Raw genomic sequence first — 15419 nt, 5'->3', positions numbered from 1 at the left:
GATCCTTAGTATTAAGGCTAATAATATCTACCTTACATAGCTGGGTAAGGATTACATGAGTTAATGCTGTAAAAAGTTTCAGAACACAGTAAACACCTAATACATGTTAGCTATTATTACTATTATCCTCAGATGATGAGATGTTTTTCAAACCATCATGTTTAATAAAATACTCACCAAAGAGGGAAAAATCACCCCCTAACCATTAAGTACCTTGACATTGAAGTAGTCCTTACTTTTCCCAATATGTGTTTATTCCCTCAAAATTACCCTGTACTTTCTTCCATTTTAAACTGGTAACTATATTATTGCTAAAGAGACAGCTTGATTTCCTAAAAGTTTAAGCAAATTCTTTGCCAAATTTGGTACTGGACCAGCCGTCTCTTTTTTGCCTCTCTTTAAACCAGTGCATTTCAGGGAAAGGGAGACCCCTTGTGGCCATATGCGCATTATAACGTTTTTCTTCGGAAAACCAAGTTCTTCAGACCATTGGGAATTTACTAAATTTGGGATGAATTTTAAACTGCTTTTAAAGGTAGCTACCCCAGTCTCTCTTTTCCCATGTCTTTTCTCACTCCGTAGCCCTCTTCTTTGGTCAGAGGGGACACTCAGTTGCTTCCTCTTATTTCTGTCTTAACTTCTCAAGTGTGCTTGGCTGCTTGCTAGGGAAGGTGGAGAGGAGGGGACTGAAAATCCAGAACAGAGAGAACTGCATACAGAAACCTGCTTGAGTTCCTTCTCAGCCACTGAAGACTCAGCTGAAGGAGCCTCACCTCTCCAGACAAGTTACATGGCTGGGTTAGATGCCTTCCCTCATGCTGGCTCCTCACTCCAGCTATGAGCTGTTTGGAGAAAAGATTCTCTTCATTTCAAAAAAAAAATGTGAACACCTCCTAAGTGCCTGCCTGGCATCGGGCTCATCTTTGTATGCCCAGCACCTGCACAAACTGGGTGTCTTCACCTTCTCTTCTTCGCGTTATTTGGCAGCTGACAACTCTCTTCTTGAGATGCTTTTCCATTTGACTTTTAGGGCTCTTCTCTTGGTTCTGCTCCTGCTTCACTGGCTGCTCCCACTCAAGTCTTTTGCACGTTCCTCCCCATTCCCCTGACCTCTATACCTTGGAAATGGCCCAGAGCTCGATCCTCTGAACATGATCTACATTTACTTCCTAGGTGATCTCCTACAGCCGCGTAGCTTTAAATAACACCCACGTTCTGATGGCTCCTAAATGTGTATCTCCAGCCTGTACCTCTCCCTGATCTTCAGTCGTACATCCAAACACTGACTCGGCTTCTCTGAATGATACCTCATAAGCATCTCAGACTTACCAAGATCAAAAACAAACTCCCAATTTCTCCTCCCAGATCTGCTCCTCCAGCCAACTCCAGTGTATTAAAATCTTTGGAGTCATCCTTAATTCCTGTCTTTCTCTCACACCCTATATCACATCAGCAAATCCCTTCTGCTCTATCTTCAAAATAATTTCAGAGTACATCTTCCCTCCCGCACTAAAAAGTGCCCAAGCTACTAGAAACCACTGCCTGGTTTACTGCAATAGTCTCCTAACTGCCCCCCTCCCTCCCCCAGCTCCCCTCTTAGTCTACAGAGCAGCCAGTGCTTTTTGGTTTTTTAAATGGAGGTACTGGGGATTGAACTTAGGACCTCTTGCCTGCTAAGCATGTGCTCTACCGCTGAGCTATGGCCACCACCTCAGCCAGTGCTCTTTCTAAAAGACAAGTCTGATATTTCTCTCCTCTCCTCCAAACTCCCCCAAAGGCTCCCTGTCTCCTCAAGAGTCCAGCCTTTAAAACAGACTTCAAGGACCTCCATATCTTCCCTGATCCATGCTTTTGGGGGTTCATCTGCTTCGAGCCACAGATATCCTTGCTGTTCTGCCAGGAATGCTCTTCCCCCAAATATCTACATGGCTCATCCCTCACTTTCTTCAGGTCTCTGCTCAAATGTCACCTCATCACAGAAGCTTCTCTAACCACCCTCAATAAAATAGCAACCCCTCCCCTGGCCCAGCCCTTACTATCGCCTAATCCTTCTCTCTCTATAGCATTTTCTCCACCAAGAACATGACATTGTTTTATCCCCACCACCTACTATAGCATGCCTGGTGTGTTTTAGGCACTCGATAAATATTTGTTGAATGAATGACTGTTCAATAAATAGTTATTAAATAAAGGGCCATGTCAGGATGCTACTTTCCAAAACATCAGAGTAGAAATTCCTCAATTCACAATCTGAATCCATTTCCAGGATGCACTTGACAAACACTGGTTCATTAAATTGCACTCACAGAAGTTCAGATGTTCCAGTCAGGGACACATACTAAAGTCGGCCCAACTGGGTTTCAGCAGAGTAATTTTGAGCTTCAAGATTCATGTTTTGAGGAAGATTTTGACTGAGAGGTAAATGTTTACAACTCATTCTCACAAATCTGGAACGCCTAAGCTTTCATCCAAATTTGGAATTCTTCAGCAGATGATTAGGCCATTGGAACTTTGTCCATTTCAATCTGGACACCCCTCCTAACAACTTTGTCTAAAAGGCATGTGATCATTCATCCTCCTCTGGTGACTGTTCTGTTAATATTCAGAATTAACAACTGGACCACTGATTTGAAAAGCAAACTAAGAAGGACTTGAGTCTTAGGAACCATCTTACTTCAAGGAACATGTTAAGCCCAATTTGCTCAACTTCTCTCTAGTGGAAAAAATGTGAAGCAGAACACTAGTTGTGGAGGTCAGGGTGGAGTGGCAGGTACCTTTACAACCAGAAGCTCTAATGGCCTAGATTAGCGGTTCTCAGAGTGTGGTCTGGGAATCCACCCAATCAGGAAATCTGGGAGATCGGAACTGTTTTCATAGTATTAACATGGTATTTGTCTTTTTCATGCTCTTTCTCTCACAAGAGTAGAGTTTTCCCGAGGTCACACATGTGGTATAACAAGGGATTGAATGCATAAGCAGATATGAGAATCTAGCTGGCTTCTATTAAGCCAAACATCAAAGAGATTTGCAAAAATGCTACCCTTCTCACCAAATGTTTTGGAAAAGCTATTTTCCAGTTAGATATTATTTATATTAACGTAAATGGTTTTGTGGATTATTTTTAAATGAATACGTATTTTTAAAATGTCTTGTTTTAATTTCTAATGTGGGAAATACTGATAAATAGAACCCACATAAACAAAAGCTCTGAGATCCTTGATTTGTAAATGTAAGAGTCCTAAGACCAGAGTTTCAGAGCTGCTGCCTTAGACACGTGAAACAGTGCACCTTCTGTGAGCGTTAAGAAAACTGTCAAAGAGTTCCTAGTGCTGTGATACCAAGGCATTTTGCTCTTCCTCCAACCGCAGCCTTCACGTGTTATTAAATCCATACTAAACCAAAAACTAGCTGGGCTCTCTCACTACTTAAGTTCAGGGATTTTCCAGTTTAAAAACACCCTTCTCACCTCTCCCAAGTATAAATCACCTATTCGTCACGCCCACGCCCCACTATCATCAACCAACCCCACAGCCAATGGGCTATTTTAGTAAAACTTAGTTCATAATCTAAAAAGTAAAATGAACTTTCTGTTATAACATGATGTTAAAATGGCTGGAGAAATTTTCTCTGAATTTCATGAGTATGCTTGGAGTTAGGATGGTTTGAATTTAACTATGTGGCCTACATGAAATCCACTTTGGAGTCAGCTGGAAAAGATCAGAATTCATCCTCCACTGAAACCGAGGACAGATTTTATTTTTTACCAAACTTTGGAGAGAACTGTGGGATGGTCAGCTATTAAATATGGGACACAGCATGTATAAAATTCTCTTTAGGGGTTACGGGGGTAGAAGGGCAGTGCAAAGAGATAATATCCATCCAGAACATTTGAAACTGAGGTATGTGATCTACACTGCAAGAGACTGAAACGTGCCATAGATACTGAAATGCCAGAGACGGAGAAGACACACAGTAGTTTCATGTATCACACCCCTTCCTGCCAACAGAGGCAGCGCCCCGCTAAGTCGCTTCTTATGTAAGAAAGTTCATGTACCGTGTCTCAGGGTAAGGAGCACCAGCAGGGGTGTATTTAGTGAGGGTTAATGACTCTCTCAAACAATAGAGGGCAGGCCAGCTAGTTTATTCATAGTGAATCTAAACCTTCGATCTCTGGCTTAACAATAACATAGGAAACTTTTAAAGACACAATAAATCTTGCATTAAATCAGAGGTGGTTTAAACCAGTCATATAACTTCTAATATTCTGGGCTGGCAACTACAGCATCACAAATGTTCAATCCAGTTACAAAACCACATTTCATTTTCCTTGGCACCCAAATCTTAAACAGATCTGAAAAATACACTGTTTTACAAAGGCTTTTACCACAGACCCACTGCTACCAGTCAAGCAATTATGGTTTTTTCACCCTACTCCATTAACATTTCTAAACGAGAGGGATTTTTCTTTGATCTGCTTGTCTTGGTGGGTATGTAAGAACTTGGAGAGTAAGTTTAAAGAATGAAGATTAACTGAGATGCCAAGAAAAGTTTTTATTGCAAGCACAGTGAGCAGGAGATGTCTTCTCACACAAAGTGGCCACAAGGTCTGCCGTTAACTAAATCTCTCTGACAACCCTTCATTGGTTTAAAGCGTAGGAATTAGCTTCTTGCTCTCAGGTGTACATCATTTCTGCCATGTGGGACATTTTCTTGGGAATATATAAGTAATATTCCATGTAACCTGACAGGTCCTCAATGGTCACATCATCCACGTAGACTCGAGCTTGCTCAGAACAGGAGCGGGGGGAGCCGGACAGAGTTCTGGTGTGAAGCGACTGAGAGTAGTCCTCAAGCGTGGATCTTCGTTCTGGGGCCAACGGAGGGACATTCTGCAGGCCTGAAAAGGAATATACTTCCATATCATGCCACCTCTTACACTGGCACTCCTTGCCTATGCATGCACAGGGCTTGCCCTGGTTTAACTTAGAAACAGATTGAAAGTCAGAGAGATCATTGGCCTTGAGACTTGCTTGGGAGACTTGGGTAGCATCAGAGGAGTCTTTCTTCTTACTCTCTGACGGGAGCCTTGGAACCGAAGTTCTCAATGGCTCAACAACTGCCCCTGTGTGATTAGTATCGAGGGAAGTGGAGCACTCTCCTGCATTGAACTCTTTAGGGGTTGAAATTCCCAGCCCACTGCTGCCATCAGGGGAGTCAGTCTGGCTTTTGTGCTTGAGCTGGCTGCTGGAGGAAGCAGCTATTGTACTGCAATGTATAAACTTTGGAGGATGAAGGACAGGAGACTTAGAACGTCGACGACGCTGGGTTCTCACTGTTCCTCGTGAAGACTTCCTTGTAGACCTAAAAGGGAAAAAAAAAAATGCATAGGAAGATGCTGGGATACAAAGCTCTTCTAAACAGATATGAGCTAGTTGGAAATTTGCCACCTCTCAGGTTTATAGGTCTAAATCAGTTTCCCCCAAAGAGATGTGCCTGCTTCCATTTTCAAGCTAAGTCTCTGTGTCTCAAAAACTTCAACAGCTTTATTAACAAGCTATAGAAACAGGAGAGGTAAAGGGTAGTTTTTAATTGCATTTCTTGGATCAAAATTTGGTGCAGAATACCTGCCTGCTCTGCCACAATCCTTGGCTTGGGAGCCTTTGACCAGTGAATCTAGGGAAGTGCTCTGCACAGACAACTTAGACTGATGCTGTAAAACCTCAGCCTTGTGCTCTATGCCCTGAACACAGCAGCTTCAGTACCACTGTGGCGCTAATGCTACAAATGGCCACTATGACATGATTACTCAACAGAGTAGCAGATTTAGGATTCATTTCTATCGTTGGGAACAGCTAAAAAACAGATTTAGACTCCCTGAAGTTTTCAGATATTGGGAATTATCGGACACACTATATAACTTTTGATAAAATATTTAAATAAATAAGAAATGAGCAAAGAAAAGAGACTCAAAATTGCCAAGCAAATTTGAAAACAGAACCAAACAGAACTTTAAAAAGTTTATATATGAAATTAAATAGATGGGCTAAACAGAAGAATATATACAGCTAAGAAAAGAAATACTGAACTAAAGGATAAATCTGAATTATTTACACCAGGGGTCAGCAAACTGCAGTGTGTGGATCAAATCTGGCCCCTACGTGTTTTTATATAAGCCCCTCAGACACTGCTCCCATGAACTAGACCTGTGAGCCACGGAGACGCGGCTGGGGTGTCCCCCACCTGTGCCCCTGTTCTTCCCCTCACTGCCTGTGCCTGCCTTCCTGGCCAGCAGACGTGTGTGTCACGCCACTGCCCAGGCCCACACTGGCTACCATCTACATGTTGGGGCTGTGCTATCAGCAATCGCTGGGCACTGAGAGAGAGAATCAGTTTGTGCCAGGCTCTCTGGAGGAGAGAAGGGCATGCTGGCAGAGAAGGCCACTGGGGCAGAGTAAAACCGACCCTGGCAATGCCCCCACTCACCCATCACACCAGGCTAGTTATTTCACACTAGACTATCTCAGCAACTGAACACAAAGTGTGTTTACCTACAGGATGGTGCACATCAAGCAAACCTACGTAATATCCTTGGATCTCACCTCTTGGCCTCCAAAGCCTAAAATGTTTATTATTTGACCTTTTACAAAAACATTTGCCAACTCTTGACATAGAATGCAGCACAGAGACTTGGAGATCTGGAAAAATGTAGAAGTTTTAAGAGATGTTAAGAAGAATAAAAAGTCTGGAGTCTATGAAAGAATACAGAGGATGGAAGACAAGTAATTTTTTAAGAGATAATGGCTGAGAAATTTTCTGAATTGATACAAGAGGAGAATCTACAGCTACGGGAAGCACACTAAAGCAAGACAGCCAACTGCAGAATATCCAAAACAACAGGAACACCTTAAAAATAGCTAGCAACTAGACAAATTATTTCCAAAAGAACAACAATTAGATTGAAAGTAGGCTTTTCAACATCAACATAGAAGCCAGAAGACAATGAATAATACCTTCAAATGCTAAAAGTCAACTAGAACAGATTTCCAGTGTATCAAATCAGATACAGCTTTCAAGAACAAGGATAAAATAAAGACATTTTCAGATAAGCCATATCCAAGTGTATTTATCAATAGAATATGATGTATACAACTCTGGGGACACCATTCAAATTTATTCTATGTGGAGAACTAACATAGAGGCTCCATTTACTAATAACAGACTTTTATCAAAGGAACTTCTGAAGGAAGAACTTTAGGAAGAAAGTGATCCTACATGGAAGGTCTGAGATACAAGAATGGTGAGAGCAAAGAAACTACAAATGAGATGAATCTAAATGAACTCTCCATTTAAATACATAAAGTAGATTAAACAAAATCAAATTTGTGAGAATAAAAACAAGTGACAGAATTAAAATACTGGGCAACTACACCATGGAAATCTGGAGGTCAGAGCAAAACAATTCTGAGGAGGAAGGTTAAAGTGTTAGCTTCTGTCTTTGTAAAGCATATGTGGTAAAATTTCAAGGCTAACTACTGAAAGAATAGAAACAAAGTATACCATTTCCAAACCAGTAGAAAGAAAAATGGTAGGGAGAAAAACAAACCTATTTCAAATAAAAAGGTGAGGAGGAGAGAGAGGTGCGGAAAAAAAGAAAAAGAGTAAGCAGAGCAAATAGCATAAAGTAAAAGAGCAAAGAGAAGTCCAAATATATCAATAATCAAAATAAATGTAAATGCATTAAACTCAGCAGTTAAAAAGATTATTGAAGAAAACAAAACAAAATAAGCCATATATATTTAGGAGACACACCTAAAATTTTGAAACACAGAATGGTTGAAAGTAAAAGAACAGAATAAGATACAGTAGGCAGATACTAAAAGACAACTGGATTCACTATATTAATTCCAGATAAAACAGACTTTAAGACAAAAACCACTCTGAAGGACTTAGAGGATTACTAAGATAATAGAAGTCTCAATTCACCAGGGAAACATTCTAAATTGGCATGAACCTGGGCTACATGCACCCAATGAAACAGCTTCAAAACACACAAAGCAAAAATATAGAACTTAGGGGAAAACAGACAAATGCACTCCTGTCGAGAAGATTTCAACAAATTCCTCTCAATTATTAACAGGTCGAAGTGATCCCCCCAAAAAATTAGTTGAAAAAGGTCCAAATAACACATTTAAAAGCCTTTACTGTAGTGGGGACACACAGAACCTAAGAATGATTAGAGGAGAACTATTCTTCACAAACACACATACACTGATAAAGACTGACTATGAACCAGGCCATACAGCAAGCCTCAGCAAATCTGCAATGAGAAGAAAGGGTCTTCTTTAATCGTGGTCCTTGGATTCTACATCATAACATACTCAGGAAAGAAAACCGAAAAATGTTTTAAGGTACTGGGATAAAAATCGTCTGTAATGAGCCCTTACCCATGCCAACTGTCTTTAGATGCACATGTGGTTTTAGGTTTGGTATCATCTGCTGCTGTCCTGACGGATGCTCTGACACTTGCGCCTTCTCCAACAGACAGAGATGCTATGGACCTAAAGACAAGAACAAAGTTTACTGCTTTGAAAACCGTGCAAAGAGGAGAACTTATTGCCCTCATCAACCCAAACCCAAGTACTAATACCTTTAGTGTCTTTGTAGTTTGGGTTTCTCAAAAACTGCTCAGCTTTTAGTGTAAATTTTCCCCCAAAACCAAATTTGGAGGATCTCTGAGAGCTCACAGGTGCAAAATCATAAGCTAAAGAATGATTCTTAAGTGTAACCAGCAGTGGGATATAAATAGACTTTTAGGCTGTTTATCTGGGGCAGATCAGGCCTTATGTCCAGGGAGATTGCTAATGACACTGACCACTTACTTCATGTGGCAAACCAGAGCCGCTGAAACTAAGTTTAGGCGCAAAAACTTTAGGAAACTCAATCTAACTTGGAAATGAATACTTTTTCAAATAGTATACACCTTATACAAAAATATCCTAATTTTTATAACTAATGAACTTGAAATATTACTCAAAATTAAATCTTTGCAGTTTAAAATTACACAAGTAATATGGGTTCCCAGTAAAGATGAAAAATTTAAAAGAGGGAAAAAAAGAATCATCTATAATCTCACAACCCAGAGATCACCACCATTTCATGTTAAAATCTTTTGGACCTTTTCAATACACACATAAACAGAGCCCCTACTATACAATACTGTGGTAGTGATAAATATCCTTTAGAAAGAAACAATCTACTAAGTAAATAGATGTTCACTGAAATATAATTGAAAACTAAAAATGGGAATAACCTAAATACTCAATAACAGAAAATACTGTATTATATAAATTATGGCCCATTTGTACAATGGATTAGGAATTTATTAAAAATTAAGTGTACAAAGAACTTTTAATGACATGGGAGAATGCTTACAACATAGAGAAAACAGCATGGATAAACACCTGTATATACATTATAATCTCAACTGTGTAAAAAAAAGGGTATGATGTTATTACAGACGATCTAGATATTAACAGTGGTCATAGTAAATTGTGATTTTTACTTTCTTTCTTTACTCTTTTTTTTGTTTCATGATTTATCCATAATAAGCATGTATTATTTTATAATCTGATAAAAAGGACTATGTTGTTTTACAATATAGAGATTTGTCCCAATAAGACAAATACCATTAGGAATCAAAACCTGTTCAACAGGATCATGCTAAATTCCTGGCAAGGCTTGGTTAGTTTATGACTCAGTACCTCAGATATTCCACTCGTAAATCAGCAACAATATGAAACAACTATAAATGTATGTTACTCTATACAAGTCTTACTCTGCTTAGTCATGGTGATGACTCACTCCTCGTACTTTTATTTATTTGGTTTTCTCAAATGTTCTCCACTGCTCCTTCTCTTTCTATAATTTTACTCAAAGTAGATTGCATGCTACAAATACATATGACCATACATTGTACAGATATTTTTTAAAGTTTTTTCAATGTTCCAAGTAATTTTTAGGGGCATGGAAATAGCTTAATTTTATATTCCAACTTCTTAAAACACCAGGAAAGAAGTCTGTATATCAAGAATTACTTATATAAATTTATACACTAAGGGATATACATGTATATGTGCATTTATACATTCCTAGTATTTTCCTGATTAAAATAATATATTTTAAAATACATATTTCTATATCTAAAAAAATGTGTATTTCTGGGGGGAGGTCCTGGGTTCCATCCCTAGTACCTCCTCTAAAAATAAATAAGCCTAATTACCTCCTCCCCCAAAAATTTAAAAAAAAAAAAAAGTATATTTCGACACCAGAAATCACAAAGGAATTTACCATGACTCCAATCTAACTATTTGTCTGCTTTGTTTCTGCTCCCCAAAATACCTTATAAAGTACCTACCAATTCTAATGGCAAGATGACCATATTGGAAAAAAAAACACCTAGTGTACTTATTTGAAGTATCAGGGAAGCAAATATAAGTATCTGTAACAGCTATTATGCAAATCTATTAGTATAAATCTTCTCATTTGGTAGGTCAAAAATAGTATTAGCAAGTACTAAGCAGGCAACTATAATAACAACTAACACCTATTTAATTTTGCTCTGCGCCAAGTACTGCGTGCATTTCTTCATGTTGTCTTCAAGGTACCACATAAAGGAATGGTTAATAGCACAGGGTCCAGAGATACATTGTCTGGGTTCAAATCCTGGCTCTACCGCTTCTTACCAATGTGACCTTCTGCAAGTGGCTTAATTCATCTGTAGCTCCTCTGTAAACCATGTGGTATACTCTGCAGTGCCTATCTTCTAAGTTAGTAGTGAAGATTAGATGGTGTGTACAGAGTACTTAAGCTGGTGTCTAGGGCACAGTAAATCAGTAATATATTTTAGCAATTATTATTATTCCTTGTTGGGGAGTGTTCAGTTTCCATTCATGAAATGAAATAATCTTACATCCATTAAAAATTTGAGATTTCTTCTGGCCTGGGGCAAAGAATGGGGATGAAAAGAGCCCTGCATAGAACACTTTGCAAGGGGTGAAATATTAACATGCAGACAGCAGCTGGTCTGCAGGTGCTCTAATTAGTTTGGCCAAAGGGTTCAAGATTATTGATCTCAGTGACAGAACCGTAATGAATAGAGGTTTCCATAGTGATAGGCCCAGCAATCAGAGCCCATGAAATCGACAATGTCTGCAGAGATTTCTATTGAGCCAATTCACTTTTACTGAAAAATACTGTGATTCCCCAGAGATGTAAGAGGAACTCTCTAATGAGACACTTTGATTAAAAAGAAGTGGGGGGAACCCTCCTCAAAGTTAAGGAAAACCTCCAACCTTGGAGTCCAAATTTAACAGAAGAGTTTCTTTTATGAGTAAAACAATGCTGTACAGAACTTGGTAGAATGTCACACTATTAACATTTGTATCTTCTATGAATAATGCGGAATTTTAGAAAGAGCTCTTCTGAAGAAATGGCTATTTATATCTAGTAAACAATCCCCCAATAATATATTTCATATCTAATTACCCTGACGCATCCACTCTTAATTTCTTGAAAGCAGTTTGTAGACTCTCCTCCTCTCCATCCTTGGCTTCGGATTTCATTGTGAAAGATTTTACACTACTATGGATGTTCCCGTTAATACTAAAAAAGAAAACAAAAAGAAAATGAGCAAAATGAAAACAAGTGGGTTTAAAAGTATACATTTTGTTAAAAATCTTTATTTCTGATACTACTCTTGCTTGTTAGGGAGAGAAAAGGCAAATTTCTATTTGTAAAAAGAAGTTTCAATGTAGATGATTAGGAAACTATAGGTTTTATTTCTTAAGTGGAGACAAATGAAACAATACTGAAAATGTGTATTTATTATGATAGAATTGAAACTGTCAAAATACGTGATGCCAATATTTTATTACACAATTTTGGAAACTAGATCACCTAAAATCTGTGTTTAAGTATACTTTCTAACAGGGGGAAAAACCTTTCCAGTTGTAGAAGTCTAGAAACCTACACGCAAGATGACCTTTGCATCAGAAATAAAAGGAAAAAGCTCAATTTACAGGACTCTGATTCTTTAAAATGCTACTGAGTATTTGTCTCATTTAACTCTAAACATTTCAGATAATAACTTCATGACACATGACAGCATTTCTCTAAAGTAATCCTGGCCCAGATATCAAGATGTTACCATTGTTAAAGCAGGATTAAAATATGTTTCAATGATTACTGATTATTCCACACTCTACTTATAAGGTTGATATGTTTTCTTTATACTTTGAATACTTTATTACAAAATAAACATAGAAAATAAATGAACTATACTTGCAACTGAAAAACAAAAGTAGCTATGAGAGACAGGAAGTAAAGGAAAAACACTGGAATTGTTCTATAGATGTGCCTTTAAATGATCTCCACTTAATCTTAACCAAAGTTCACCACTTCTTTCACCCAGATTATTAAACAGAAAAAAAGGAGGGGGGAGACCTACCAAAGCAACAAGAGAAACAATAGAGAAGCTAACAAATTCTTTGAATCTAATCTCCCAATTTTTTTACCCAGGGTAAAAAATTTATTAACACCAAATCCTGGTCAAAAAATAAATCAGTATCTATGAACATATCACAGGGAAACAGAAAGAAAAAAAAGTAAAATAAAAAATATAAGATGGGGAGTTTACGAAGCAAAGAATTCACTTCACCTTCTCTATTTCTAACTTGCTACCCCTGGACCCCATCTCCCACCCCCCACCCCACCACAACCACTCTCAGAGTGAGGAGTGCTTCTCTGTGGATCCATGGATCCTCTCTGATTCTTTATCTGCTTATTTCACAGGTGTGAGTTTGATGTTATTGTGAGATCTCTAATATTCCGAATGTCAGGGTGTCATAATACGTTTGCTATAATGTAACCACGTAGTACCAGTGGCAGAATTAAGAAGCAAGGAATCAAGACTTTTATTTATTTACGTGTATAATGTATTTTAGGTAGATCCCTCTGGGGAACATTGAAAACGGTCTCAAAAGAATTCAGCTAGCTTTCATCTCAATTTCTTAAGACAAAATTTTTTTTTAAAAATTAAGTACACTACCCACATATATTTTGCTGATTTAACCAGCACATGAATTTGAGGAAACATTATCAATTCCATACTTCACTGGTTTCTAATTCTTCTGGATTGAGAGGAGGCTCTTTCCCCAGATACACAATAAAGTCCTATATACCTGAGAAGAGGGGAGGAAAGATCACATATGCTAATATTTTTGAGGCTGCACAGCATCTAAAAGGTTGCTATCTATAGACTATAAACAAATTCTTCCTGCCAGCAGAACTAAAATAAAGATTTCATTTTATGTTAGTTTTTCTCGATTACTTTATGACCAGTTAGTCAAATACTCAGACTCTTGGCCCTTATAGAGTGAAATCATCTGAACCAGTCTCCCCATCCCTGCAGACCCCCACATAAACCCTCTTTGGGTCTCTCTGGAAATCAGTACACATCATATCTACATATACATTGTTGTACTCTATAGGCAGAAATCATTCCTTCCATAAATTTTGGCAGAATCCCTACTATGTGCTTTAGCACTAGACTGGATGCTTAGGGATATGAGGGTGAATCTGACACACCAGGACTGTGAACCCCATTCCTGTAAGGACTGGAATCACACTCCTGCCCTAACACTCTGCTAAGAAACTTTGCACCCTGGTATTGAACTTTTAACTAACATACTGCTAACTTAATAGCACTGCAGGTGACCTCCAGATGTTTAGACAAACTTACCTAACATTCTTGTAGTCACACTAAAAAATCCAACATTTAAAAACCAAAACAGACCAAAATAAAACTGGCCACCGACTAAAACTCTAGGAATGAAGTTCTATCTGAACTATTTTCAGACGTCTAATATTTTGATTGCTCAACTTTTCCCTCAGTTATATTAACCTACGGCAAAGGTGAGTCTTAAACATAACCTTAACAGCTAAATCAGAGTATGTTTGTAATTACAAGAAGGCTTATTATGTTCCTCCCTATTCCCAGCTTCTCATCCACTCAAATCAAGAGCTGTACAACTACCTCCGGGAAACATATAATTGATGTGTCCTTCTTCATTAATATTAAATTTATGGAAGACGTTCTTGCCGTTTTAACTGTACTAACTTCTTGAAATTGGACAATCCCCGCCAAAGATTAAACTTTTAAAGGCCTATTGTAAGTCACTTTAAGGCAAATTACCCGGGACCTCGGATTTTCCCTAACCTTTCAAAAATGACAAAATTCTTCTAAGTTCCTCCATCAAAAGGGCAAATTCCTGACTTTCTCCGACTTTCAACTAAGAGTATGTGTCACAATCTTATTTATATAAATATCTTGCATTTTTAGCCAAGACCTCTTTGAACCTCAAGCCTAGGTCCAAATTTCGGACCCTGAAAAGACCTGAGAACGATGCGCGTAAGCGTGGCATCACAATATTAAAGACTCAGAAAATTTCCCAGCCCACCAGGAAGCGTGGAATCCAGGAGAGAAATCCCCGTCCAGCAACTCTCGACGCAAACAAGACAGGGTTGAAACAATCGGCCCCTGAGACAAAACACGTTCACACACCCAATCAACCCCTACACTCTCGGTGCTAGAGCCCGATGTTAATTCTTTTCACCCAGAAACCGGATCGGCCGTGGCTGAGCAGAATAGGGGGAAAGGTCAGAACCTGGGGGTTTCGGAGAGCAGGGAGCTGTCCAGGGCCCTAACTCTGCCTGCCCGGGGTCTCCTGCTAGAAAGTTATCCCTTGAGGATACTCCCCCGGCCAGGATGAGAGGCTTGAGTCGGGCTAGGAGTAAGGGATGCAGGAGGAGGCAGGAGCAGAGGCGAAGAGGCAGCCAACGAGACTGGGGCTCAGGAACGAGCGGGAAAGGGCGGGAAGAGGCAAAGAGCGGCCGAGGAGGGCGAAAAGGGGAAGCTACAACCGGGAGGGAGAGGGCGGAGGCACGGAGCAGGGGCCGCGGCGGAGGGAAGGGGCGAGAGAACGAAGCTCGGGCAAGGCCAGGCCGCAGCGGCCCAGGGGACGCGGAGAGGCACAGGCCCGGCCGGGCCCAGGCAGCCAACGCCGGGGGACTAAGCGACGCGAGGCAGGCGGGCCCAGAGAAAGCCGCCCGCGGCGAGGCTGGGCCTGGAGGCCGAGACGCGGTGCCACGGCGCCTCCCCGTCACGTCAGGGCACTCACCTCCTCGCAGCTGGGGCGCTCCGCTGAGCCAGTCCCGTCAGTTCAGATCGTCTCTCTCCGACCGCGGCGCGCCTGACTGACCCGGATCTAAACCCGCGGAGGGGGCAACCCGCGCCTCCAGAGTCGCATTGCGCCTGCGCCAACCGGGCACGCGCCCCGCCCCCTGTCCATGCTCCTCCCACC

General features: G+C 40.0%; 1 protein-coding gene across 1 annotated transcript; it reads right to left on the bottom strand.

The window, feature by feature from the left end:
- Positions 1-4531: 4531 nt before the first annotated feature.
- OSER1 (oxidative stress responsive serine rich 1) lies at positions 4532-15360 on the bottom strand. The gene is made up of 4 exons (XM_010977736.3): positions 15237-15360; positions 11545-11661; positions 8445-8558; positions 4532-5361 (listed from the first exon to the last, which is right to left on the bottom strand). The coding sequence occupies exons 2-4, from the start codon at positions 11619-11621 to the stop codon at positions 4674-4676; spliced, it is 879 nt and encodes a 292-aa protein (XP_010976038.1). The 5' UTR covers positions 11622-11661; positions 15237-15360; the 3' UTR covers positions 4532-4673.
- Between the last annotated feature and the right edge of the window lie 59 nt (positions 15361-15419).

Source organism: Camelus dromedarius, chromosome 18, assembly GCF_036321535.1.
Source record: "Camelus dromedarius isolate mCamDro1 chromosome 18, mCamDro1.pat, whole genome shotgun sequence".
Classification (NCBI taxonomy): Eukaryota; Metazoa; Chordata; class Mammalia; order Artiodactyla; family Camelidae; genus Camelus; species Camelus dromedarius.
This window is presented reverse-complemented; position numbering and strand designations above follow the sequence as displayed.

What these genes read in the sequence shown, in the direction of transcription:
- OSER1 (XM_010977736.3), bottom strand. Translation starts at nt 11,621, where the DNA reads ATGAAATCCGAAGCCAAGGATGGAGAGGAGGAGAGTCTACAAACTGCT. An exon ending in TTAAGAGTGGATGCGTCAGG is followed by an intron (nt 8,559 to 11,544) that starts GTAATTAGATAT and finishes TCTTGTCTTTAG; the next exon opens with GTCCATAGCATCTCTGTCTG. An exon ending in TCTAAAGACAGTTGGCATGG is followed by an intron (nt 5,362 to 8,444) that starts GTAAGGGCTCAT and finishes TTTCCCTTTTAG; the next exon opens with GTCTACAAGGAAGTCTTCAC.